The 27,854-nt window shown below is 46.7% G+C and overlaps 1 protein-coding gene across 2 annotated transcripts in view; it reads right to left on the minus strand.

Annotated features, from left to right (window-relative positions):
• Nucleotides 1-27,854, minus strand: part of UBE2L3 (ubiquitin conjugating enzyme E2 L3) — a 50,308-nt gene that overhangs the window by 12,626 nt on the left and 9,828 nt on the right. The window contains 1 exon segment of one of the 2 annotated variants that reach the window (NM_001185133.2): nt 22,891-22,986. The exons of the other annotated variant lie outside the window; for it this stretch is intronic. Within the exon segment in view, the coding sequence (NP_001172062.1) occupies nt 22,891-22,986 (96 nt within the window). 2 annotated transcript variants of the gene reach the window in all.

Here is a 27,854-nt window from a genome sequence, read left to right on the forward strand (position 1 = left end):
AATCACAAGAGCCCATGGCAGGTCCTAGAAGGATGTCCATTTCCTAGAAGGCTGTCCACTAGGGTGACGCCAGGCTCGCCCTTTTCCCTAGCAAGGAGGATGTCTAGCCCAGGTCTAGTCCAGACCTGCCTGTGACAGGGGGACAAGGAGGAGGACTCCCTGTTCCAGCGCCTGAGGCTGGTTTCCATGCTCTCAGACCTTCACGGTCTATTCCAGAGTGTGGTCAAAAGCCAAAGCAAGCTCCTGATCTCTGAGCCCCCTTTGTAAATTGTGAAGTATTCATCTCTCTTATCTGTTCTGAAAACAAGCTTCCTGGTTGCCTGAATCACAAAATTTGCTCAATTAGCAGATTCACCTTCTGCTAATTCTGCTTTCTAAGGATGACTTCTTTGCACTGTTCTCAATAATTTGGTTTGTAGGACTTTCCATAGTACAGATCTTTGTCAATGAATACTCAAACATTAAAAAACCCCATCATATTTCCTTAAAAATAAATGTTAGTGGAATTAAGTATTCTTAGAACTGACTCTCCAATCTTTCATGACCAAACTACCCCATGAATATATTTATTTATTTATTTATATTTTTTATTTTTGGGGTCTTTATAGGGCCACAGCTGCGGCATATGAAAGTTCCCAGGCGAGGGGTCGAATCGGAGCTACAGCTGCCAGCCTATACCACAGCCATAGCAACACAGGATCTGATCCAAGTCTGCAACCTACACACATAGCTCACGGCAACACTGCAACCTTAACCCACTGAGCAAGACAGGGATTGAACCTATGTCCTCATGGATACGAGAGTTGGGTTTGTTACTGCTGAGCCACAATGAGAACTCGTACATCTAAATTTAAAATCACAGTCTCCTTTAGACTGAATTTAACAAGAACTTCCCTCCTAAACTCATGGGTCATGGCATGATCCACTTTCCATCTCAGAATGGAGGTAGCTGTCCTATTATTTCTCATTGAAATAAAATATTCACACCAAAAAAGTAGTACTAGACCTTCCAGCCCCAGGATAGGGCTGTGAGCCCCTGTGGCAAGCTCTTCCTGCTGGATGGCTGCACCAACTGCTGTCCCTGTTTAAGGAACCAGGGTTCTGGGAGGGCGGTGCACAGAGGCAGGCTTTTCCTCCCTGGGGCGGTAGCAAGATGACTTCATGTGCAGCTCTGGGTCAGAAAAGAGGGTTTCCCTCCTGCAGCCTCAACCACTACACCACGGCGGGAGAGGAAAGAAGCTCCAGAAGGCACCAGTGCAGGAGGGAGGCCAGAGGTGGTGTGGGGACGCAAATGCGAAGGGGCAGGCGCAAGAGGAAGGGCCAGAGCTGCAGGCAGTGAGGGAAGGACACCAAGCCCTGTTGGTTTCCGGTGCTCCTTGCCTCCCCCACCCCCATCAGAGCCCAGGAACAGAAGAGAGAAGACCAAATTCCTTCCTGGCTTCAGGCAGCTTTGAAGTTTTGTTACAAGTGGGGAAAAAAATTTTAAATTGAGGTGAAATTATCAGAAAGTGCACAGCCCCCGTGGCATTTAGTAAATTCCTAATGTTGTGCCACCACCTGTCTCTAAGCTCAAGACCTCAACACCTGAGAAACACACTCTGTTTCATCAAGCAACAACTGAAAAACCTCAGGCAATACAAGTGTCCAGTGAGCTGCACCTTGTGCCTCACTGCACAGAGGCAGCCCACCTCTCCTGGGAGGGGAGGAAAGAAAGAGCTTGAGGTGGAAGGGTGCTCGGCAAGGGGCAGGCAGCCGGGGAAGAACATACTCTGCTCGCTAAGACCCAGCCTCTGAGCCACTAAAATCAGAGAAATCCAGGGAGTTCCTGTTGTGACTCAGTGGTAACAAATCCAACCAGTATCCATGAGGATGCGAGTTCCATCCCTGGCCTTGTTCAGTGGGTTAAGGATCTGGCATTGCCATGAGCTGTGGTGTAGGTTGCAGACAAGGTTCAGATCTGGCATGGCCGTGGCTGTGGCATAGGCTGGCAGCTGCAGCTCTGACTCAATCTCTAGCCTGGGAACTTCCAAATGACACGGATATGGCCCTAAAAAGACTGAAGGGAAAAAAAAAATCGGAGAAATCCACATCTGTTGTAGAAAATGTGGGCTGTGGGCAGGCACAGAGGGGACATACCGCCTGGTGACCCCCTGCCCCTGCACAGACACAGGACTGTCAGCTCCACCATCCCACTGTTGCTGGCATCACCCCCATCACTTAAGCCCTCTACATATCCAGGCCTTCAAGATGGTCACAGAGAATTCCACTGTCAGCCAAAGTGGTTTCCTTACCACCCCCTTGGCTGCCGGGTGGGAACTGTTTCCCTTGCGAAGACAAGCAACAGAAGCACAAGTGTCTGCAACAGCACCAAAGAACCCAAATGCTTCTTTATTAAAAATAAAGCTACCACACACTCCCAGGACAGCACTGGGCTGCACTGAAGGGCAGTAGGGGTGGCAAGGCTGCTGCACACATTCCAGGAAGCCACAAGGTCCATGGTGATGTTTTCAGAGAGGAAGAGGCCTGGGTTTATCTAAGATGGGAAAAGGTAGGAGAAGGGCCCCGAGGTTCCAGTGGGACCCTACGGCACACTGGCAGCTACTTCCCTGTTTTCTCCTTAGTCCAGGAGATGCCTGAGACAGAGGCATTTGAAGTTGAAGTTGAAACTTCAAATGTTTGCTACCTGAACTGCTAAACCATCAACATTTCCTCTTAACTATCATCAACACGAGTTTGTTATTCTTCTGAATATTGTTAAGAGTGTCTGCTTTCACAACAATGGTCTATCACTGTACCTGGAACACCATGACCTCAGAACCAGCCTGGAGCTTGTTCTACAGAAGAGGAAACAATACCCCAGTCACCAGTTACTGCTTATGGCAGCTAATAAAGCAGGAAGTTTGAGAACCATACAGTCATTTAGGAGGAAGGGGTTCAATTCCAGGTCATTCACATGGAAATAAAATAACTTCTTGTTAGGAAAGAAAAACTGATCATACAGCTTTTAAAAATGAAATCACAAGAGTAATAATCCAATTTTAAAATGGGCAAGGAGAGTTCCTGTCATGGTTCAGCAGAAACGAATCTGACTAGGATCCATGAGGATGTAGGTTCAAGTCCTGGCCTCACCCAGTGGGTTAAGATCTGGCCTTGCTGTTAGCTGTAGTGTAGGTCACAGATGCAGCTCGGATCTGGCATTGCTGTAGCTGTGGCCAGTGGCTATAGCTCCAATTCCACCCCTAGCCTGGGAACCTCCATATGTCATGGGTACAGCCCTAAAAAGACAAAAAAAAAAAAAAAAAAAAAAAAAAAAAAAGGTACAATGAGAGGAGTTCAGCAGTGTCTCTGGAGCTCCAGAATACAGATTCAGTCCTCAGCCCTGCACAGTGGCTTAAAGAATCTGGGTTCCCACAGCTGTGGCAGAGGTCACAACTGTGGCTTGGATCTGATCTCTGGCCTGGGAAATCCATACGCCATGGAGTGGTCAAAAAAAGAAAGGGGGAAAAAAAAAGCACAATGATCTCCTACTTCACATCTACTAGAATGGCTGTGATTAAAAGATGGACAGCAGGAGTTCCCATCGTGGCTCAGTAGTTAATGAACTCGACTAGTATCCATAAGGATGCAGATCCAATCCCTGGCCTCTCTCAGTGGGTTAAGGATCCAGTGTTGCTGTGAGCTGTGGTGTAGGTAGCAGACATGGCTCAGGTCCTGTGTTGCTGTGGCTGTGGTGTAGGCCAGCAACTCCAGCTTCAAATAGACCCCTAGCCTGGGAACCTCCATATGCCGCAGGTGTGGCCCTAAAAGACAAAAGACAAAAAAAAAAAAAGAAGAAGAAGAAGAAGAAGACAACAGCAAATGTTAACAAGGATGTGGAGAAACTGGAACCCCACACAACTGCTTGTGGGAAGGTAAGTGGTGCAACTACTGTAGAAACAGCCTGGCACTTCCTCACATGGTTAAATGTAAAGTTACCATACGACCCAGCAATTCCACTCTTAGGTAAATATCCAGAAGAAATTAAAACACATGTCCACATAAAAACCTGTACATGAATGTTCACAGCAACATTCATAATAGCTAAAAAGTGGAAACAACCCAAATGCCTATGAACTATCAAGTGGAAAAATAAACTATGATATATCTGTGACAATATTATTTGGCAATAAAAAGGAATGAAATACAAACAATGCAGGCTACAATATGGATGAACCTTGAAAATATTATGCTAAGGAAAGAAGCCATGCACAAGCAGTCACATATCATATGATTCTATTTATATGAAATAAAAAGGCTATGGAGTTTCCATGTGGCACAGTAGATTAAGGGTCCAGCATTGTCACTGCTATGGCCCAGGTTGCTACTGTGGCCTGGGTTCAATTACTGGCCTGGGAACTTTCACATGTTGCTGGCATGACCAAAAAAAAAAAAAAAAAAAAAAAAAAACACACAGGCTAGCTAAACATACAGAGACAAAGTAGACTTGTGGTTGCCTATGCCTGGAAGTCCCGTCTGGGGGCGATGACTAAGAAGGCGAGATTTCTTTGAGGAGTAATAAAAAAAAGTTCTAAGGAGTTCCTGTTGTGGAGCAGCAGAAACAAATAGGACTAGGAACCATAAGATTGCAGGTTCAATCCTTGCCCTTGCTCAGTGGGTTAAGGATCTGGCACTGCCATGAGTTGACGTATAGGTCGCAGATGTGGCTTGGATCTGGCGTTGCTGCGGCTGTGGCATAATCTGGCGGCTACAGCTCTGATTAGACCCCAAGCCTGGGAACCTCTATATGCCACGGGTGTGGCCCTAAAAAGACAAAAAGACAAAAAAAAAAAAAGTTCTAAAATTGTGGTGATGGTACAACTCCGTGAGTTATTAAAAGCCATTGGAAAAAAAATTGTTTTTTTGTCTTTTTAGGACTATACCAGTGGCATATGGAAGTTCCCAGGCTAGGAGTCGAATTGGAGCTACAGCTGCTGGCCTACGCCACAGCCACAGCAACATGGGATCCGAGGTGAGTCTGTGACCTACACAGCAGCTCTCGGCAACGCCGGATCCTTTAACCCACTGAGGAAGGTCAGGGATCAAACCTGCATCTTCATGGGTACTGGTCGAATTCAATTCCGATGAGCCACAGTGGCAACTCCTGGACACTTTAAATGGGTGAGATAAATGATTTGTGACTCTCACTAAAACCGTTAAAAAAGAAATCAAAGCTAGCTCAGGTGCAGGGTTCTTATCTGAGGACAGTATTGTTGCCCCCCCTGGGGTGGTCGAGAAATGTCTGAGGTTGTCCCAGTGACAAAGGGGGCTACCAGCATCTAATGAACAAGAAACAGACAGTCCTAGACAAATAACCTACACACACATATCAAAATGCATTTTGCAGTGCGATCCCATGAGAAACACTGCTACAAGTTCAGTAATACAAAACTGTGGTGTGCCTGCTGTGTGACACAATGTTAGGGATAGGAAGTAGGAGAGAAGCAGATAAAGATCTGCCTGAACCATAACCCACTGAGACGATGCCCAGACCACAACTTTCTAAGCAGAAGTCACCCTGTGAAGAGCCCCAGACAGAGGGGGGCTGGACCACAGCAGAGCCTAACACTGTCCGGGCAGCAGCCATTTCCTAGCTGTTTCCTTGCTGGCAAAATCCCAGTTTTGTTTTCATACACACTGCTCCCTCGTGAAGTAGATAAATCCTGACTGATCTACACCCATGCTGTCCAATGTGGTGGCCACTAGCCACAGGTGGCCACTGTGTACCTGAAACATGAGTCCTCCAAACTGAGGTGTGCTGTTTGTATAAAATGCCACTTGGATTTCAGATGTGCAAAAAGAAAGCATAAAATATTTCATTATATTGGTTACATACAAGAATACTTTTAATACACTGTGTTAGGTAAAATACTTGCCAAAGTGAATTCCACCAATTTCAGTCCCATTTTTAACGGGAGTACTAGAAAATTTAAAAGCACAGCTGCGGCACACACTCTATTCCTACTGGCCAACACAGCCCACTGTGGTACTGCGCACACCTGGCCAGTGACACACCCGGGGTGGCCACATATCCTGCTTCTAGATAATGACATGAGAGGGGTCTGCAGAAGCCCCTGGGATGGGTGTGTCTGTCTTGGTCACTGCCTGCACACACACACATGCACACACACGTTACAACTGGAAGTCTGTCTAGGGCTGGTGGATTGATCACGGTCCACTTCCTGGTTATGATACTATGTTTAGCAATGCAATAGGTGAAAACCACTGGGATCTCTGTTATTTCCTACAACTGCATTAAAATTTGTAATTATCTCAAAACAAAAAGCTCCAAAAGAGAGCAAAGAAGGTTCCTCCTTCCAGGAAACAGTGGGACCTCCCTGAGTCTAGTGCTGTGGCGGTAGCTGGGGACCAGGGGGAGCTGGACAGGTCAGCAGCGTGTAGGATTAATGCACCCTTGCTGAGCCAGCCCAGAGAACCTCCACAAGACTACCTGTCAAGTGCAGGAACTCTCCCTTTTCCTTTACTTTCAGTCAAAAGCAACCTCACTGGTATGAATAATGACTGGAGGGAACAGAGGATGGAGTGACTCCCCAGAACCAGGGATGGAGCATCTCAGAGACTTAGCAGCAGGAGGAAGGCCTTGCTGGAAGGGGGACATGTGGCTTCAGGAGCAGGAAGAGGCACAGTGGTCCCTGAGAAGGCCCATCCCTCTCTGGAAATTAATCAACAGCTATTTAGCTCAACAATCAGCTGGTTTCAAGTAGCCCAGCCTCAGACCATCGCAGCTGGTGGAGAGGGCACTGGCCTGCAGCCCATAGGACAAGGGTGCAGAGCTCCTCCAAAGAGGCTGATTCCTGAGCCCAGGTGGGGAGACTGGAGCCTGAGGTGCTACAAAGAACCCTGGGATGGTAACACCTAACTATGGCTAAGGTATTTTCCAGGTCTTTGCAATCAGGCCTGATGCTCATCCCTGAAAACACAGGGGCGCAGCAGGGCTGGCGTGTGGGCACTGAAAGGGGCAGAGAGCCCCAGAGACACTGCAATGGCAGACACACTGCTTCCTCTCCCAACAACCAAGATGATATGTGGCCCTCTAGGCACCTCTATTTCTTTTTCTTTTGTCCTTTTTTTTTTTTTTTTTTTTTTTTAGGGCCACACCTGTGGGATATGGAAGTTCCCAGGCTACGGGTCAAATCAGAGCTATAGCTGCCTAAGCCACAACCACAGCTACACAGGATCTGAGCTGTGTCTGCAACCTACACTGCAGTTCACAGCAACACTGGATCCTTAACACACTGAACAAGGCCACGGATCGAATCTTCGTCCTGATGGATACTAGGTAGGTTTGTTACCACTGAGCCACAACAGGAACTCCCAACTACTTCATTTTCAAAACAACTACCGACACAGCTTTGGCTACAAAGGCCTTAGGGTTACAAAGCACGTTCATAAGTGCATTTCTAAAGCCCAAAGGCAAAGAAATCTGGGTCGGTCTGACTCAATGTTACCAAGAAGCAGGCACTGACTAGCTCCGTTTCTCAAATAAAGAATGGCAGAGACAGAAGAAAGACAAGCTCTCATTGAAATGCTGTCACATGCGCATGTCTTACCTTCTCAGTCAAAGATCAAATCAGCAGCAGCACCATCATTAAATTCAGGGTAACAACGAGATGGACAGGGAGCAGCACAGGCAAAACAGGAACTCAAGCTGGGACCAACATCCCCCTTACAGAACTAAGCCCTGGGAGTTCCTGTCATGGCTCAGCAGTAACAAACCTGACTAGTGTCCATGAGGATGCAGGTTCGATCCCTGGCCTTGCTCAGTGGGTTAAGGATCCCATGTTGCCATGAGCTGTAGTGTAGCTCACAGACGTGGTTTGGATCTGGCGTTGCTGTGGCTGTAGTGTAAGCCAGCAGTTGCAGCTCCAACTCAACCCCTGGCCCAGGAATTTTCAAATGCCATGATGCCATGGGGGCAGCCCTAAAAAGAAAAAAGAAAAAAAAAAAAAAAAGAACTAAGCACTCAAATCATAAAGGTAGAAAAGGACAAAGAGCAAACAGGAAAGGAAAACAGAAGACATCACAACACAAAAGCAGAAATTACCATAAAAGCAAAAATTAGGAAATTGGAAAACAGATAAAAAGAATGAAATTTGGGAGTTCCCGTCATGGCGCAGTGGTTAACGAATCCGACTAGAAACCATGAGGTTGCGGGTTCGGTCCCTGCCCTTGCTCAGTGGGTTAACGATCCGGCGTTGCCGTGAGCTGTGGTGTAGGTTGCAGACGCGGCTCGGATCCCGCGTTGCTGTGGCTCTGGCGTAGGCCGGTGGCTACAGCTCCGATTCAACCCCTAGCCTGGGAACCTCCATATGCCGCGGGAGCGGCCCAAGAAATAGCAACAACAACAACAAAAAAGAAAAAAAAAAAAAAAAAAAAGACAAAAAGACAAAAAAAAAGAATGAAATTTGGGGAGTTCCCGTCATGGCTCAGCAGTAACAAACCCAACTAGTATCTATGAGGACAGAGGTTCAATCCCTGGCCTCGCTCAGTGGGTTAAGGATCTGGCGTTGCCATAAGCTGTGGTGTAGGTTGTAGACGCAGCTGGGAACTGACATTGCTATGGCTGTGGCATAGGCCAGTGGCTGCAGCTCCAACTCGACCCCTAGCCTGGGAACCTCCATATGCCAGCCAGTACAACCCTAAAAAGACCAAAAAAAAAAAAAAAAAAAAAAAAAAAAAAAAAAGAGAGAGAGAGAGAGAGAAAGAAATTTCTACTTCTTGATACATGAAGTCAGAGTATGGCCATCTGTCAAAATCCACTAAAAGAGAAAACACAAGCCAATCTCACATATGACCATAGGAACACACACAAGAAAAAGGGAACTATCAGACACAACTTAGAATAGATTTACAAGGATATCCTGCTGAACAGCATTGAGAACTTTGTCTAGATACTCATGTTGAAACAGAAGAAAGGGTGGGGGAAAAAATGTAATTGTAATGTATACATGTAAGGATAACCTGACCCCCTTGCTGTAGAGTGGGAAAATAAAAAAAAAAAAAAAATTATAAAAAAATAAAAAAAAAGAAAAGAAAAAGGGAACTAAAACACTGCAGGAAAACTGCCATTTTGAAAACCCACACCAAAAAAAGAAAAAAAAAAAGTAAGAAAACCCATACCATAAAACCTAATTAAAAGTAATATGGTCTTTTTTTCTTTTTTGGTCTTTTCTAGGGCTGTACCCACGGCATATGGAGGTTCCCAGGCTAGGGTCTAATCTGAGCTGTAGCCGCCGGCCTACACCACAGCCACAGCAACACAGGTTCCAAGCCGCGTCTGTGACCTACACCACAGCTCACGATGCTGGATCCTTAACCCACTGAGCGAGGCCAGGGATCAAACCTGCAAACTCATGGTTCCTAGTCGTATTCGTTAACCACTGAGCCACGACAGGAACTCCTGAAACCTAATTAAAAGTAATATGGTCTTTAATGAAATCCACTCATTCCTGATTAAAAGAGAAACAATCAGGGAGTGACCTCAGCAAAATGGCAAAGTAGGCAGCCCCACTGCTGCACAGAAACATAAAATAAAAACAAAAACACGCAGAAACTGTCAGAACCAGCTTTGTCAGAACTCTGGAGAATGGTCAAGGTTTACAGCAACCAATTGGATGCAGAATCAAGAAAAAGGCAACTAAAACACTGCAGGAAAACTGCCCTTACCCAGCCCCACTGCTCACTGTGGATCCTGACCCTGCCTCCAGAGGGACCAGAGCAGAACCTGTTCGCAAGTTACCGTTTATTCTAACCTGAAGGGCTGACCCAAGGTCCTCATCTGTTTTGTCTCACAAAGAATCCAGAAGGTGGGAAGGGCTGGGAACTGCTCCAAAAGATTGCAAGGCAATGGAAATCCACAGCTGCCTACAGCAAAGGATAGCACTTGAGACACAGAAGCTTGTCTGAAGCCAAAGGGGAAAACCCGGAGGGAAACCCAGGGAGATCAGGGCACTAGGAAGGTCCCAAGTCCCCTGGTAAGTTGAGAAAGTCACACACGTGCCTAGGACAGGTTACACACTCAGAAAAGAACGGAGATCTGAACCTCTCAGCAATGGCTAACTGCAGGCTCAAGGAAAGCGAGAAGCAAATGTAACTGGCCTGGCTGCAGGTTAAAGAAGTCCCCCAACACATAGCCGATGTGCAAAGACAGAGAAGACTCTTTAAGATCCTGGCATTCAAGGAAATTTCAGTTGAAACACTGGTGAAACACAAGCAGAGCCTTCGACAATCAAGAACAGCAAGGCCCAGGGAAGGAGGAGAATCTGATTTCCACATTATAATATTCAAGGGCCCAATTTTCCTTTTATTTTTAGGGCCACACCCACGGCATATGGAAGTGCCCAGGCTAGGGGTAGAGTCGGAGCTACAAGCTGCCTGCCTACACCACAGCCACAGCAATGCAGGATCTGACCGGAGTCTACAACCTACACCACAGCTCACAGCAACGCCACATCCTTAATCCATTAAGCAAGGCCGGGGATTGAACCTGAGTCCTCATGCATACTAGCTGGGTTCATTACTGCTGAGCCACAATGGGAACTCCTCAAGTGTTCAATTTTCGACGACAATCACAAAGCATATAAAAAAACCAGAAAAGTATGTTTTTAAAGAAAAAAACCAAACTGATAAAAACTATCTCAGCTCCTGCACAACTCTGGTTGATGGTGAGGTAACTGGGTGGTGTCACAGATTAACATTATCAATCCTTAAGTGCCAGACCGGGGGCTACATGCTCATGGTCTTCAAGTAGTTCATTTCTCCCATTTGGTAGAATGGAAAGCTCAGGAAATGTGTATCAGATACTATTATCTAGGAACTTGGGACAAGAGCTAAAGCAGAGACGATATGGGGCAGGGAGGGGTCTGTATCTAGAAGACCCCACAGTGTCCTGCTCGGTTACACAGGGACCCTGAATAGCCAAAACAGTCCTGACGAAGATCAAAGTCGGAAAACTCACATTTCCTGATTTTAAAACCTTACTATAAAACTACAAGAATCAGGAGTTCCCGTTGTGGCTCAGTGGTTAATGAATCTGACTAAAAACCATGAGGTTGCTGGGTTCCATCCCCGGCCTCGCTCAGTGAGTTAAGGATCCGGCATTGCCGTGAGCTGCTGTGGCTGTGGCGTAGGCTGGCAGCTACAGCTCTGATTAGACCCCTAGCCTGGGAACCTCTATATGCCGTGAGAGCGGCCCAAGAAAAGACTTAAAAAAAAAAAAAAAAAAAAAGAGCTACAAGAATCAAAATAGTGTGGTACTGGTATTAAGGGCAGACATTCAGACCAACAGAACAGAACTGGGAATTCAGAAGTAAACCCTCTCATATACACTCTAATAATTTTTGACAAAGATGCCAAGATCATTCAATGGGAAAGCACAGTCTTTTTGATGAATGGTCCTGGGAAAACTGGATGTTCACATGCAAAAACACCATTTTAAACAATTAACTAAAAATAGATCAAAGACCTAAGTTTAAGAGTTAAAACTAGGAGTTCCCTTTGTTGTGCAGTGGGTTAAGGATCCAGGAATGTCACTGCAGCAACCTGGGTTGCTGCTGTGGCACAGATTCAGTCTCTGGCCTGGGAACTTCCACATGCCACAGGTGTAGCCAGAAAGGAAAAAAAAAAGTTAAAACTATAAAAACCTCAGAAGAAACAAGGGAAAATCTTGATAACTTTGGATTTGGAAATGGCTTCTCAAATATATACTGAAAGCACTCAAAGAAAAAACAGATATGATGGACCTAATAAATATTAAAAACTTTGTGCAGCAGGAGTTCCCGTTGTGGCTCAGCAGAAATGATTCATGAGAACTTGGGTTCAATCCCTGGCCTCGCTCAGGTGTTGCTGTGAGCTGTGGTGTAGGTTCAGACGCAGCTCGGATCCCGCATTATTGTGGCTGTGGCATAGGCCGGCAGCTACAGCTCCGATTCAACCCCTAGCCTGGAAACTTCCACATGGCGAGGGTGCGGCCCTGAAAAAACATAAAAAACAACAACAACAAAACACTTTGTGTAGCAAAGGACACAATTAAGACAGTGAAAAGAGAAGACAACAAACAGAATGGGAGAAAATATTTGCAAGTTATATTTCTGATAAAGATTTAATATCTGGAATATATAAAGAACTCCCACAATTCAAAGAAACAAGCAGCCCAACTCAAAATGGGCCTAGCAGCTTGGAGTTCCATGGTGGCCTTGTACGTTAAGGATTCACCATTGTCACTGCTGAGGCTTGGGTTTGATCCCTAGCCCAGGGACTTCCACATGCCTTGAGTGCAGCCAAAAAATCAAAGAAGTATATAGCAGCTTTTTTCATAATTACCCAAATTTATTATTATTATTTGGTCTTTTGTCTTTTCAGGGCCACACACAAGGCACATGGAGGTTCCCAGGCTAGGGGTCAAATCGGAGCTGTAGCCAAGAGCCTACACCACAGCCACAGCAACTCAGGATCCAAGCCGCATTTGTGACCATAGCTCACAGCAACACCAGATCCTTAACTCTCTGAGCAAGGCCAGGGATCTAACCTGCATTCTCAGGGTTGCTAGTTGGGTTCGTTAACCACTGAGCTACAACAGTAACTCCAATCACCCAAATTTAGAAGCAACCACAATATCCTTCAGGTGAATAGATAAATAAACTGAGTACATTCAGACAATGGAATATTAGTGCTAAAAAGAAATGAACTATCAAAACAACCATATAAATCTTTTTGTATTTAAAAAAAATTTTATTGAAGTATAGTTGATTTACAACATTGTTAATTTCTCCTGACAACAAAGTGACTCAATTATACATATATCTATTCTTTTTCATGTTTTTTCCATTATGGTTTATCACAGGCTATTGAATATAGTTCCCTGTGCTATACAGTAGGACCTTCTAATTTATCCATCTCATGTATACTGGTTTGTCTCTGCTAATCCCAAATTCCTAATCCTTCCCTCCCCTACTTTCCTTCCTACTGGCAACCACAAGTCTGTTCTCTAAATTGCTGAGACTGTTTTTGTTTTGTAGATATGCTCATTTGCATAATATTTTAGATTCCACATACCTAATATCATGGTATCTGTCTTTCTCCCACTTAAATCAGTAAGCACTGACTTACTTCACTTAGAATGATAATCTCTAGGTCCACCTGTCTTGCTGCAAATGGTATTATTTCTTTTTTACGGCTGAGTAGTATTCCATTGTATAAATATTCCACATGTTAATCCATTTATCTGTCAGTGAACATTTACGTTGCTTCCATGTCTTGGCTATCATGAACAGTGCTGCAATGAACACTGGGGTGCAAGTATCTTTTCAAGTCACAGTTTTCTTTGGAATATATGCCCAGGAGTGGAATCCTTGGATCATATGATAGTTCTATTTTTAGTTTATTGAGAAACCTCTGTACTGTTCACCATAGTAGTTGTACCAATTTTTATTTCCACCAACAGTGTAGGAGGGTTCCCTTTTTTCCAAACCTTCTCCAACATTAATTATTTGTAGACTTTTTTTTTCCTATCTTTTTTAGGGCCGCACCTGCAGCATATGGAAGTTCCCAGGCCAGGGGTCAAATCAGAACTGCAGCCGCCGGCCTACGCCACAGCCACAGCAACACCAGATACAAGCTGTGTCTTCGACCTACACCACAGCTCACGGAAATGCTGGATCCTTAACCCAATGACTGAGACCAGGGATCAAACCTGCATACAGTTCTTAACCCACTGAGCCACAAAGGGAACTCCTATTTGTAGACTTTTTGATGATGGCCATTCCGGCCCATGAAAGATGGTACCTCGTAGTTTTGATTTGCATTTTTCTAACAATTAGTGACGTTGAGCATTTTTTCATGTGCCTATTGTCCATCCCTATGTCTTCTTTGGTGAAATGTCTATTTAGGTCTTCTGCCCATTGTTCGAGTGTTTTTTTTGTTGTTGAGTTGTATGAGTTGTCTGTATATTTTGGAGATTAATACTGTGTCGACTGCATTATTTGCAACTATTTTCTCCCGTTCTGCATGTTGTTTTTTCGTTTTACTTATGGTTTCCTTTGCTGTACAAAAGCTTGTAAGTTTGATTAGGTCCCATTTATTTTTGCTTTTACTTTTACTGCCTTGGGAGACTGACCTAAGATAACATTGCTACAATTTATGTCAGAGAATGTTTTGTCTGTGTTCCATTCCAGGAGTTGGGTTTTTTTGGGATTTTTTTTTTTTTTTTTTTTTTTTTGGTCTTTTTAGGGCTGCACTCACAGCATATTAAAGTTCCCAGGCTAGGGGTCAAATAGGAGCTGCAGCTGCTGGCCTATAACACAGCCATAGCAACGCCAGATCCAAGTTGCATCTTTGACTTATTATACTACAGGCCACAGCAATGCCGGATCCTCAACCTACGGAGCGAGTCCAGGATCTGAACCTGCATCCTCATGGATACTGTATGGCTCATTACTACTGAGCTGCGACAGGAACTCTTCTTCTAGGAGTTTTATCGTGTCATGTCCTATATTTAAGTCTGTAAGCTTTCTTTGGGGGGCCGCACCTGTGGCATATGGAAGTTTCCAGGCTAGGGGTCCAATCAGAGCTGCAGCTGCTGACCTACACCACAGCCACAGCAATGTTAGATCTGAGTTGCATCTGTGACCTAAACCGTAGCTCACAGCAATGCCAGATCCTTAACCCACTGCGCGGGGCCAGGGATCAAACCTGCATCCTTATGGAAACTAGCCATACCGCTGAGCCACAACAGAAACTTCTGTAAGCCATTTTGAATTTATGCTTATGTGTGGTGTAAGGGTGTGTTCTAACTTCATTGATTTGCATGTGGCTGTCCAACTACCTGAACCTTCCCAACACCACTATTAACTGCACATTACCAATGACAGAAGCCAATGCAAAAAGCTATTGTATGATTTCAACCATATGACATTCTCAAAATGGCCATACTGTGAAGACAGGAAAAAACAAAAACACAGTAGTTGCTAGGAGTTTAGGGTTGGCATGGGCGGAGACGGCTGACTAGGCAGAGCACAAAGGCAGTGAAAATATTTTATATGATACTATGATTGTATGTACATGTCATTACACATTTGTCCAAACTGACAGAATGTGCAACACCAAGACTGAGCCCTGATGGGAACTGTGCCTTATAGATGATCACACTGTACCATTGAGGGTCATCAGTTAGAAGAATGCTCTGTTCTGGGTGGGGAGGAGATACTGACAATGGGGAGACCATGTTGGAGGGCAAGAGGTATATGGGAAATATCTGCACCTTCCTCTTAATTTTGCTGTAAACATAAAACTGCTCTGAAAAAAAAGCCTCTAAAAGGGCAATAGAACTTTGGAAATTTCTCCGAAAATATAGAAATGGCCAATAAGCACATGAAAAGATGCTCAACCTCCTTAACTATGAGGAAAATGCAAATCAAAACCACCATGAGAAACCAGTTCTCATCTACTGGAATGGTTATAACTAAAAAAAAAAAAGGAAAAGGAAAATAAGTGCTGGCGAAGATGTGGGAAAACTGGAGCCCTTGTGCACTGCTAGTGGGAACATAAGACTGTGCAACAGCCGTGGGACTCAGTCTGGTAGGTCCTCCAAGAGTTAATCACAGAGTTACCATGTGATCCAGCAACTCCACCTCTACACTCACCCAAAGGGATGAGAACAGACACCTGCAAACCAATGTCACAGCAGCATTACCCACAAGGGTCAAAAGTGCCAACCCTAGTCTCCATCAGTACATGGATGGACTAATAACCAAAACTGGTGCTCATATATAACAGGATATTATTCATCCATAAAAATGACGTTCTGATACATGGTACAAGGGTAGGTGAACATTGAAAAAAGTATGCTCATTGAAATAAGCCAGATAAAAAAAGGTTAAGTTATATGATTCACTTATAAGAAATCTACGATAAACAAATTCATTGACACAGATAGTAGATTAGAATGCACCAGGTGTTGGGGTCAGGAAAGTGGAGAGTTACTACTTCATGGTTATAGAGTTTCTGTTTGAGTGATGAAAAATTTTGGAAGTACAAAATGATGATGGCTATAAAAATTTTTTTCGTTTTTGGCCATACTTGAGGCATATGGAAGTTCCTGGGCCACCGAGTGAATCTGAGCTGGAGCTGCGAACTACACAACAGCTGTAGCAATGCTGGATCCTTAACCCACTGAGCTGAGCTGAGGAATGAACCTGTGCCTCCAAAGAGACAAGCCAGATCATTAACCCATTGTGCCACAGCAGTAACTCTGGCTGCAAAACATTTTGACTGTCATTAATGTCACTGAATTGTGCACTTAAAAAGGACCATAAAACGGCAAATTTTAGGTTATATATATTTTCCCACAATAAAAAATTGATGAAGGAAAAATTTTACATTTTTTTTTAAGGCTGCACCTGAGGTATATGGAGATTCCCAGGCTAGGGGTTGAATGGGAGCTGCAGCTGCCAGCCTACACCATAGCCAAAGCCACAACAACACTGGATCCAAGCTGCATCTGTGACCTACACCACAGGTCACAGCAACACCGGATCCTTTTTCTTTTTCTTTTTTTTGCTTTTTAGGGCTGCACTTGTGGCACATGGAACTTCCCAGGCTAGGGGTCAAATCAGAGCTACAGCTGCCAGCCTATACCACAGCCATAGCCACACCAGATCTGAGTCATGTCTGCGACCTATACCATAGCTCACGGCAACACCGGATCCTTAACCCACTGAGCGAGGTCAGGGATCAAACCTGTATCCTCATAGATACTGGCCAAGTTCGTTACCACTGAGTCACAATGGGAACTCCCCCCAGATTTTTAATTTTTTAAAAGAGAAACTTATGGAGTTCCCATCATGGTACAGCAGAAACAAGTCGGACTAGGATCCATGAGGTTGCATGTTTGATCCCTGGCCTCCCTCAGTGGGTTAAGGATCCGGCATTGCCATGAGCTGTGGTATAGGTCGCAGACGCAGCTCGGATCTGGTGTTGCTGTGGCTGTGGCATAAGCTGGCAGCTATAGCTCTGATTTGACCCCAGCCTGGGAACCTCCATATGCCGCAGATAAAAAGACAAAAAAGAAAGAGACAAAAAAAAAAGAGAGAGAGAAATTTTTTTTTTGTCTTTTTGTCTTTTTAGGGGCCTCCTCAACATAGACCTCTGACCTCCAACCTCCAAGACATTGAGAAATGAATTCCTATGGCTTATAAGCTACCCCATTGAATACAGCAGCCCAAATGGCACAAAGACACAAATCAAAAGGAGAACATTTGAGGAGTTCCCGTCATGGCACAGCAGAAATTACTCCAACTAGAATCCATAAGGATGCGTGTTCGATCCCTGGCCTTGCTCAGTGGGTTTGGTATCCGGGATTGCCATGTGCTGTGGTGTAGATCGCAGATGGCACTCGGATCCCACAGTTGCTATGGCTGTGGCGTAGGCCAGCAGCTGTAGCTCCAATTCAGCCACCAGCCTGGGAACTTCCACATGTTTTGGGTGTGGCCCTAAAAAGCAAAAAAAAAAAAAAAAAAAAAAGGAGAACATCTGGTGTTATCATCATGGCTCAACAGAAACGAACCCGGCTAGTATCCATGAGGCTGCAGGTTCAATCCTTGGCCTCTCTCAGTGTGTTAAAGATCCGGCACTGCCATGAGCTAAGGTGTAAGCCACAGACTCGGCTTGGATCATGCGTTGCTGCAGCTGTGGCATAGGCCAGCAGCTGCAGCTCTGATTCAACCCCTGGCCTGGGAACTTCCATATGCCACACCTGCAGCGCCTAAAGCAACAACAACAAAAAAACCCAGAGAACATCTGCACCCATCAAAACTGACAATGATGATTTCTTTCCACATGTTTATTTCAGACTCTGTCACATATCAGCAAACAGTGTTCCAGAGAGCCCCACTACCACCACACCCACTTATCCAGCTTTGACAATGGCCAGAGGGGAAGCACTCCTTTTATTTTTTTATTTTTTCTTTTCAGGGCTGCACCCTCAGTATACGGAAGTTCCCAGGCTAGGGGTGGAAATGGAACTGTAGCTGCAGGCCTACACCACAGCCACAGCAACTCAGGATCCAAGCCGAGTCTGCAAACCTACACTGCAGCTCATGGCAACGCCAGATCTTTAACCGACTGTGGTTGGGCCAGGGATCAAACCCAGGATACTAGTCGAGTTTGATACTGCTGAGCCACAACAGGAACTCTAAAAAGCACTCCTTTTAGAGGTGAGGGTACTGGAACTAACTGTGGAGCTGGCACAAGACCACCACCATGCCAATCCCCTCTTGCAGCCAGAAGCCACAGCCTGAACTATGAACTACTCCAAAGACATGTGTGGGCACTTATGAAGACAGGGCCCACAGGAGTTTAAAATGGCAACAACCCTTCCGAAAAATAATTTGACAATGTAAATAGCCCTCAGATGGTCCTTCCTTACATATAATACAACCCTGATCCTAATGGAATATATAATACAGAATGCTATGTTGTAAGAGTAGAACCTAAAATAAACAAAGGTGACTATATCGTACACCTGTAACTTATATAATATACATCAATGATACTTCACTACAAAAATTTAAAAATTTAAAAATAAAATAGGGAGTTCCTTGGTAGCCTAGTGGTTAAAACTCAGTGCTTTTACTGCTACAGCCCAGGTTCAATCCCTGGTCTGTGAACTGAGATCCCATATTACTGCACACCATAGCCAAAATAAATAAATTAAAGATGTTTGTGGGTAAATTATTCTAAAAATGGAAAAACAAAAGTGCCTGCCATGGAGCAGTGGGTTAAGAATCCAACTGCAGTGGCTCAGGTTGTCGTGGAGACAAGGATTCAATCCCCAGCCCAGTGCAGTGGGTTAAGGATCCAATATTGTCACAACTGAGGTGCAGGTTGAAACAGAGGTTCGGATTCAGTTCCTGGCCTGGGAACTTCCTGGGAAATTACGGGTGTAGCCACAATTTTTAAAAAATTGGGAGTTCGCGTTGTGGCTCAGCGGGTTAAGAACTTGACTAGTCTCCATGAGGATGCAAGTTTGATCCCTGACCTCGCTCAGTGGGCTAAGGATCCAGAGCTGCCGTGGCCATTGCATAGGCTGGCAGTTGCAGCTTTGATTCCACCCCTAGCACGGGAACTTCCACATGCTGCAGGTGTGGCCCTGAAAAGAAAAGAAAAAAAGGAAAACAGCAACAACACAGCCAATATGAAAGGAATGATTAAATAAATGATCACATAAAATACCATGAGAGGGAGTGGGAGGGACTGAAAGTCTGGGGTTAATAGATACAAACTATTGCCTTTGGAATGGATAAGCAATGAGATCCTGCTGTACAGCACTGGGAACTATATCTAGTCACTTGCGACGGAGGATCATGTGAGAAAAACAATGTATATGTGTATGCGTGACTGGGTCACTTTGCTACACAGGAGAAAACTGACAACACTGTAAACCAACTATAATGGAAAAAAATCATTAAAAATATTATGGGATATTTTATAGTTATTAAAACTTAGGTTCATGAAGAGCTTCAAAGCAGTGACAGCAGTTCCTGCTGTGGCGCAGCAGAAACGAATCCGACTAGGAACCATGAGGTTGCAGGTTCGATCCCTGGCCTTGCTCAGTGGGTTAAGGATCTGGCATTACTGTGAGCTGTGGTGTAGGTCACAGACATGGCTTAGATCTGGCTTTGCTGTGGCTGTGGTGTAGGCCGGCAGCTGTAGCTCGGAGTCAACCCCTAGTCTGGGAACCTCCATATGCCGAAGATGCAGCCCTAAAAAGCAAAAAAAAAAAAAAGAGTGAGAAAATGATGGAGATATGACATTACTCATCCTCCCAGTATAAGTGGCCTGTGCCAAGGCTGGAGGGTATGTACCAGGTCAGGGATGGACATGCTCATTGGGTGAGAAGTTTCAAGAAGGTTCCTAAAGGGCAGGTACCAAAAACTGAATTTCTTCATAATGAGATTATAGAACTCTTTCTTCCTCAGAGTTCACATCTGCATTGTTTTCCTTTTTCCTTTCTTTCTTTTTCTTTTTCTTTTTTTTTTTTTTGGAGGACTGCATCCACAACATATGGAAGTTCCTGAGCTAGGAATTGAATCCAAGCCATAGCTGCAACACTGGATCCTTAATACACTGCACCAGGCCATGGATTAAACCTGCACCACCAAAGAGACAATGCCAGATCCTTAACCCACTGTATCACAGCAGGAACGCCTCCCATCTGAATTTTAAGTGGAAAAATTTTATATAATAAGTTTTATATTATAAAAATATTATATAATAACAATAATAATGGGAATCAACCTGAACTGCCGCAATAACAATGAAGGGCCTTCAGGAACTGCCTCTCCAGGCCACCACCTACTCCTCCCTCAGGGTCTAGGTCTGCACCCTCTCTGAAGTACAGCAAGGGTGGATTTGCCAAGTGGCTTTCCCAGGACCAGCAAGCACCTGATGTCAAGGCATACTTTTGGGGGGCAATGTCTTTATCAGCTGGCACTTTTAACTCAGGTAAGATTGGGTAGAATACCCCCTGACAATCCCTGAGGTACAGGGAGACCAAGTGTGGGGCACTCATGGTGATGTGGACAGATCAGTTACCAACTGCTTACTTGAAACTCCTCACAGCACCCAGGGGCCCTGGGCCATGAGCACAAGAAAGAAGGAAGACAGAGAAGTAGGAAGACACAGTGTGAACAGAGCTGAGAGCAGCCCTGGCATGCCTCTGTCCCAGGTGCAGGTTCCCCAGATGCACCCCAGAGCCTCAGCCCAGGCACACCAGCCACCTCTACCATGGGCTCAATGAGGCCATTCCAGAGGCTCTGCCAACATGAAACCAAAGGGAGGCCTGCGGGATAGCCACCTGCCCCAGAGCCAGCCCGCAGTCTCAGGCCACTGAGCTTCCAGGTAAACTGCCCACGCCTGACCACTTAAAACCGTCCCATTCATTCTCAGCATTTTTCAGAAGTTCCACATAGTGAGTGTCCACCTAATTTATTCATAAGAAACAAAGTCTCAATTAGAAAGGGTTAGGGGTCAGACGGTCTTGGTCCTCCTTCCACTCAGCACCTAAATGGTCCCTAGACTGAGCAAGGGCTGGGGTCAAAACCAGGCTGGACACTCCCAGACTAATAATTTTTGGTGTGTACTGAAATGCTATAAAGTGTATCTTTCCTTAGTTATCCAAATGGTTATAAAAATAAACTACAAAATTAAGTATTTGCTGTTCAAGTTCCAGGGACTTTTTTCCCCCATTTTTGGCCACATATAGAATTCCCAGGGCAGGGATCAGATCCGGGTCATAGTTGCGACCAAAGTTGCAGCTGCGGCAACACCAGATCCTTAACCCACTGTGCTGGGCAGGGATGGAATTTGTGTCCCAGTGCTCCCAAGATGCCACCGATCCCATTGTGCCACAGCAAGAACTCCCCAGGGACTTTTTTTGTTTTATTTTGTTTTGGGACCACACCCATGGCATATGGAAGTTATCAGGCGAGGGGTCAAATCAGAGCTGCAGCTGCTGGCCCATGCTACAGCCACAGCAATGCCAGATCCAAGCCATGCCTGTGACCTACACCACAGCTCACAGCCGGATCCTTAACCCATTGAGCGAGGCCAGGGATCGAACCTGCGTCATTATGGATGCTAGTCAGATTTGTTTCCTCTGAGCCACGACAGGAACTCCCCAGGGACTTTAAAAAGGCACCACCTACAAGGAGCATCAAGAAGCAGCATCTGGGGTTAGCACGCTCCATGCTCAGCCCCAGCAAAGTGACCAGTCTGCTCATATACAGAGATTTCATGCAACAGAGGGTAGGGCAGGCACAGGGCAAGGTGGGGGGAGGAAGTGGTGCACCCACACAGAGGGCCCTAACCAGGGATGCTGGACGCACAGGACATCTGAGCAAGGCCACCCTCAGGACAGACATGGGGCTCCAGGGAGCGAGCAGGAACGGAGGCCGAAAACGACAACCCCGTGATCTGACACTGGGAGAAGCAGGGTCCCTGAGAGATAAAACAGAGAGAGAAGCAGCAGCAGGGAGGGCACTCCAGCCACGGAATCAGGGCTGGGACACTGCTGGGCTCTGCACCCCAGGACTGCCGAGCCAGAGGCGTGTGCTTGACGGGAAGGCAGGGAATCTGGGACCACAACTAGAGTCAGCACAGAACAAGCCTCTTAAGGGGTGAGGAGATGAAAGGCTGGAGAAATAGCAGACATTGAATCAAGAGGGCACTGAGGCCACAGGAGAGTGCAGTGAGGAGGAGGCCCAAGTTGCCTGAAGAAAGTCTGTGTGACAGGGAGCAGGGGCGTGGGGGGGCAGACCTGGAGACAGAAGCTCCAGAAAGATTCAGGAAGAGGGATGACCGGGGGCCATTAGGCAAAGGGATCTGAGAACAACAAGGGGCACAGACTGGGGGGCACCAGCAATAAAGCCCAGACCTGGGTGTCCAGAGGGTTAGAGACACAGATGTAAAACCAGGCAGGAAAGCAAAGAAAAGATGTAGATGGAAATATCAGCCATCTCCCAAGAGAGGTGAGGTCAGAGAAGGCAGCCCTCCTGCACTAAGGCAGCCAGGCAGAGAGCCAGGGAAGATCAGCAACACCGACGCACACTGCTTTTTGGGCCAATAACCGCAGACCTGGAGAGCTCGGCCCCAGAGCAGACAGGCTCCTCCTTGGGGACCCGAGGCGCAGCCTGTCCTTGGAGGCTCGAGTGACAGCCGCCCCTGAGCACCTGCTGGCTGCCTAAACTCAGAGCCCACTCGGGAGCAGAGAGAGAAGCCGCACCACACACATCACCTTAAAGAATAATCTGGTAGGAAGTGGAGGTGTTCAATACTCACAGGAACAATAAGCCCTTGCCAAGTCAATAAATTAGCTTCATCAACCTGGATGTTACGGAAGTTTTTCATCCCACATTTGCGGATTTCTTCAAGCTCCTGTTGATTGACAAAGCATAAAGGGGTGTCAAATAGGGGAAAGCACCACATATTAAGATCCCTCCTGACTCCCTCAAAGTAAACTGAGCACCAACACTGCAGACGATGACACTCCAGGGCGTTGCTGGACAGGATGGCAAGGCCTGGCAAAGAGGCCCAGAGCCGTGCTGGGCCCCTCAACCTGTTCCCCAGACCAAGATAAGACCCCACCTTGGTGAACCCAGAGAACCCAGTGGGGAGATCTATGTGCCCCTGGGGTGCACTCACTCCCCTGGGCTGTTCCCACGTGGCATGGACTTGGATTTATGAAGCACTGACTATGTGTTGGCAGGGATCTGAAAAAGACGGAGCTGGGGACAAGGGGCAAATATATGCCCACAGAGTTTTCTACCCAATGATGTGAGCGTGGTCTCAGAAAGACTCCACCTAGCAGGACTAAGGTGAAGAACACCACTAGCCAGGCCGGGGCGGGGGTGGGGCATAGGAAACCTTCACTGAGCCTCCGTTTCCTCAGGTGCAAAAGAGGAGTAGTGAAACCGAGTGTAGACAAGGAGGGGACTGTGTTGTGAGCCACAGGACACCCCGCAAACATGAGGGGTTATTACACAAACGGTCAGTGCAGCAGACGCTGTTTCACCCAGAAAGCACAGCCAGCCTGAATGCATCCTCTAGAGTTATCACTTGTTTCTCAATTGACAGGCACTAGCCTGACATATCCCACTGTTTCCCCCACAACTCAAGTGACTGTCCAGCAGGTGTTACAGCACAAGCTACCCACTGTACGTGCACACCCAACCTGTGTCCCCAAGCTTCCTCCATCCTCAGACCCCAGAGTGAGGTGCTTGCTTCCCCTAAAGCCCCCACCCAGCCTCTTGTCCACGACAGGCTCTTTACCTCCTGGGTGCCTCTCTCTGCAATCCCACAGCACCATCTGGCCAGACCCTGCCTCCTCTTTGCAGGTCCAGCCAACGCAGCCCTCTAGAACTAGGAAGCCCCTCAGTGTTTGGTGGTGTGGCTTATGACTGCAGAGGCTCTGAATCAACCCCCACATCAGCCCAAAAGATGCTCTGCACTCCACCTTCCTATCACACAGCCAGTCTACCAGGCACCCTGGGGAATACAAGGTATGGAAGGAGAAGACTCCCAAGAAAAGGGGCCTGAGCCAGGCATAGGCTCTGAGTTGGAGGATCCATGTGTGCCTGGCTTAGAGCAAAACGAGGATAGCGTGTCAGATGAACGCTCAGTAGACACGGCTGGGATGGACTGGTGTTTTATGGCAGGGGACAGAGCACTCTGGCTTGTCAACCCTAGTTGCCCACCACAATCATTGGCCTGGGCCCCAGGGCCAGAAACTCTTGCCCAGCAGGTGTGGGGTGGAGGGAAATGGGGATTTTTTTTTTTTTTTTTTTTGTCTTTTTGCCTTTTCTAGAGCCGCTCCCACAGCATATGGAGGTTCCCAGGCTAGGGATCGAATCGAAGCTGTTGCTGCCGGCCTACACCACAGCCACAGCAATGTGGAATCTGAGCCGCATCTGCGACCTACACCACAGCTCACAGCAACGCCAGATCCTTAACCCACTAAGCAAGGCCGGGCATCTAACCCGCAACCTCATGGTTCCAGTAGGATTCGTTAACCACTGCACCATAACGGGAACTCCAAGAAATGGGGATTTTTAAAGAGCTGCACAGTGAGAAGAAGAGTTCCATTTCTAAGCAATGCTTAGGGAGTTCCCCCTGTGGCACAATAGGATTGGTGGTGTCTTGAACACTGGGACTTGGGTTTGATCCCCAGCCCAGGACAGTGGGTTAAGGACCCGGCGGCGTTGCCACAGCTGCGGCGTAGGTCACAACTGCAGCTCAGATCTAATCCCTGGCCCAGGAACTTCTATATGCTGTGTCAAAAAACGGGGAAAAAAAAAAGCAATGCTTAGCTTCCATTAGGAAAATGCTGGCAACCATAGCTGTGAGCCCTGCAGCGGGAGAAGGGGTGGCCTGGCCTCTCTTCCAGAGCCTGCAGGGGGAAAGCATGGAGCCTGAGAGACTACTCAGCCTACCAGCCTGCCTCCTAATGCCTGGATTCATCACAAAGGCTCACCTGGGGATCCTAACACCTGAGCAGGTTCAGGAGGGAGAGAAAAGTCTCATACCCACACTCCCACTCTGGTATCACCCCAAAGACAGGGTCATGCTTAAACACTCGCTTTAATGATCGTGTTAGGAAATGGATGGGAAGCAGGGGCTCAGGATGAGCAGGGCTCTATGTACTTTGATCTTCTGGTCCTTGGCAAGACACCAGAGTAAGATGCTTGGCTAGAAATAGAAAGATACCACACCCCTTATGGTCTGAATCCTACCAAGCTAACAAAGATGTTTTAAACCAAGGGGGTTCCTGGAGTTCCCGGCATGGCGCAGCAAGAACGAATCTGACTAGGAACCATGAGGTTTCAGGTTCAATCCCTGGCCTCAGTGGATTAAGGATCTGGCATTGCTGTAGCTGTGGTGTAGGACGGCGGCTATAGCTCTGATTAGACCCCTAGCCTGGGACCCTCCATATACCTTGGGTGCGGCCCTAAAAAGACAAAAAGACCAAAATAAAATAAAATAAACCGGGGGTTCCTGTTGTGGCTCAACAGAAACAAAACGAACTAGTATCCATGAGAATGAGCATTCTATCCTGGGCCTTGCTCAGTGGGTTAAGGATCCAGTGTTGCCTTGAGCTATGGTGTAGGTCACAGACACAGCTCAGATCCTGCATTGCTGTGGCTGTGGCATAGGTCAGCAGCTGTAGCTCTGACTGGACCCCTAGCCTGGGAACTTCCATATGCTGTGGGTGGAGCCCTGAAAAGCAAAAAAACAAAACAAAACAAAAAAAAGATGTTTAAACCAAATATAGACAAGCAAAAAAATTCCAGATAGAATTTTGAAATTGGAGTCAAAAAAAGAATAGGAGCTCCTATTGTGGCACGGCTGGTTAGGAACCCAACTAGTACCCATGAAGATGCAGGTTCAATTCCTGGCCCTGCTCAGTGGGTTAAGGATCCAGCATTGCTGTGAGCTGTAGTGTAGGTCACAGATGCAGCTCAGATCTAGCATTCCTGTGGCTGTGTCATAGGCTGGCAACTACAGCTCCAATTCAACCCCTAACCTGGGAACTTCCATATGCTGCAGGTTCGGCCCTAAAAAGAAAAAGAAAAAAAAGGAGAAAAAGAAGCAAAAACAACAGAGGAGTACAGATATAATATACATGGGACAGAGAAAATTTTTAAATAATCTATAAATACATTTTACAGCTTCAGAAATTCATATACTAACAACATGATGTATGGGTAATAAATACAGAAGGGTAAATTTTGAAGAAATGAGTAGCAAAAAAAGTGAACCTTGCTCAAGAACCAGAGACTGAGTGGGTATGTGGGCAGGGGTGCAGGGACACCTACCAACACCTAGATATCAAGAGATAAGGGTGTGAGGAGGACCATCTCCCTGTCCTCACCTCCCACTGAGAAGACTGGGAGCCTCAGGAAGTCCAGAGCACAGTTAATCTCACTGTCATGTTAGGCTCAGCAAAGATGAAGCAGCAAGCACCTTTGCATAACTCTAACCAATAAAAACTGGGTATAAGGCAGGAGTAAGAGAAACCAAGACAAACAACCAGCCAGCCAGACTGTAATCTCCAGGGAATGTCAGGCAGTCCCGGAGAGTTCCTCAACAGGGTGGCACAGCATTCAGAACCAGCATCCGGCAGGACCTTGCACTAGAGCACCGAGCCCCACCCCTTAGATGCCAGGCCTGTGACACCACCCCGCCCCAGCTGCTGACAACCACTGATACTCTCAGGGGCTGGGAGGCTAAAAGTCCTGAGTTGCACAAGACAGTCCTGCAGACAAGAACTGTGCAGCCCGAAATGTCAATCACGCCTCCACTGAAGACTAATCCGGGTCATTCAGAGAAGAGGCAGGTTCATCTGAAGGCCTGACAGACCATCCAGCAAAACTGCCCCCTCATAGCTTAGGATGAAGGACAGGGGAAGGATGCCAAGGAAGCAACATCAGTTCAGAGCTGGAACGTAAAACAGATGATGGAAGAAAAGGCCCAGCGGAGGAGGGGCCCAGCTCCAGAATAGAGTCATGAAGCCAAATCCAAGAACCACAGGAGCTTACAAAACACACCCACAAAGGTCTGTTTCAGTTCTGCTCTGGGAAAGGAGCAGTCAGCTGCTCCGGGTGACTGGCACAGAGCCCACAGAGTGAGAGGAGCAAGAGGGGCAGGGAAAGCACAGCCAGCAGTGAGGAGTGGGCTTCCTAGGCAGGGCGAGAGTGAGGGGGAAGCAATGCGCTCCTCAAAGCCCAGAGTGGGCCTCACCTGAGGGAGCTGCCCAACTGGTCACCCACACTCTGGGCAGAAGCCACCTGAGGGGCCTGTAGGAGCTGGCCCAGGACAGAGCCTGGGCCCAAAAGTGGGTGCTGGCCCCCTGGGACGAGACCCAGTAAAACACACCCACCACCCATCCCCAGCTCAGGAGCAAATCCGAAAAGATTTGAACAAAGTCTCTGTTTTTTTTCCTCCTGGAGTAAAGGCTCTATAATGGGCCTTTACAATTCAAAAGCGGTTCCTAATTAGCGTGAGGCAGGGCCCTCTTTAAGAAATCCAGACAGCAGTTCCCAGACAGGAGTTCCCATTGTGGCTCAGTGGTTAACAAATCCAACTAGTATCCATGAGGACACAGGTTCAACCCCCTGGCCTCGTTCAGTGGGTTAAGGATCCAGCATTGCCATGAGCTGTGGTATAGGTCACAGACACGGCTCGGATCCTGCGTTGCTATGGCTGTGGTGTAGACTGGCAGCTACAGCTCCAATTAGACCCCCTAG

The sequence above is a fragment of the Sus scrofa genome, chromosome 14 (assembly GCF_000003025.6).
Source record: "Sus scrofa isolate TJ Tabasco breed Duroc chromosome 14, Sscrofa11.1, whole genome shotgun sequence".
Classification (NCBI taxonomy): Eukaryota; Metazoa; Chordata; class Mammalia; order Artiodactyla; family Suidae; genus Sus; species Sus scrofa.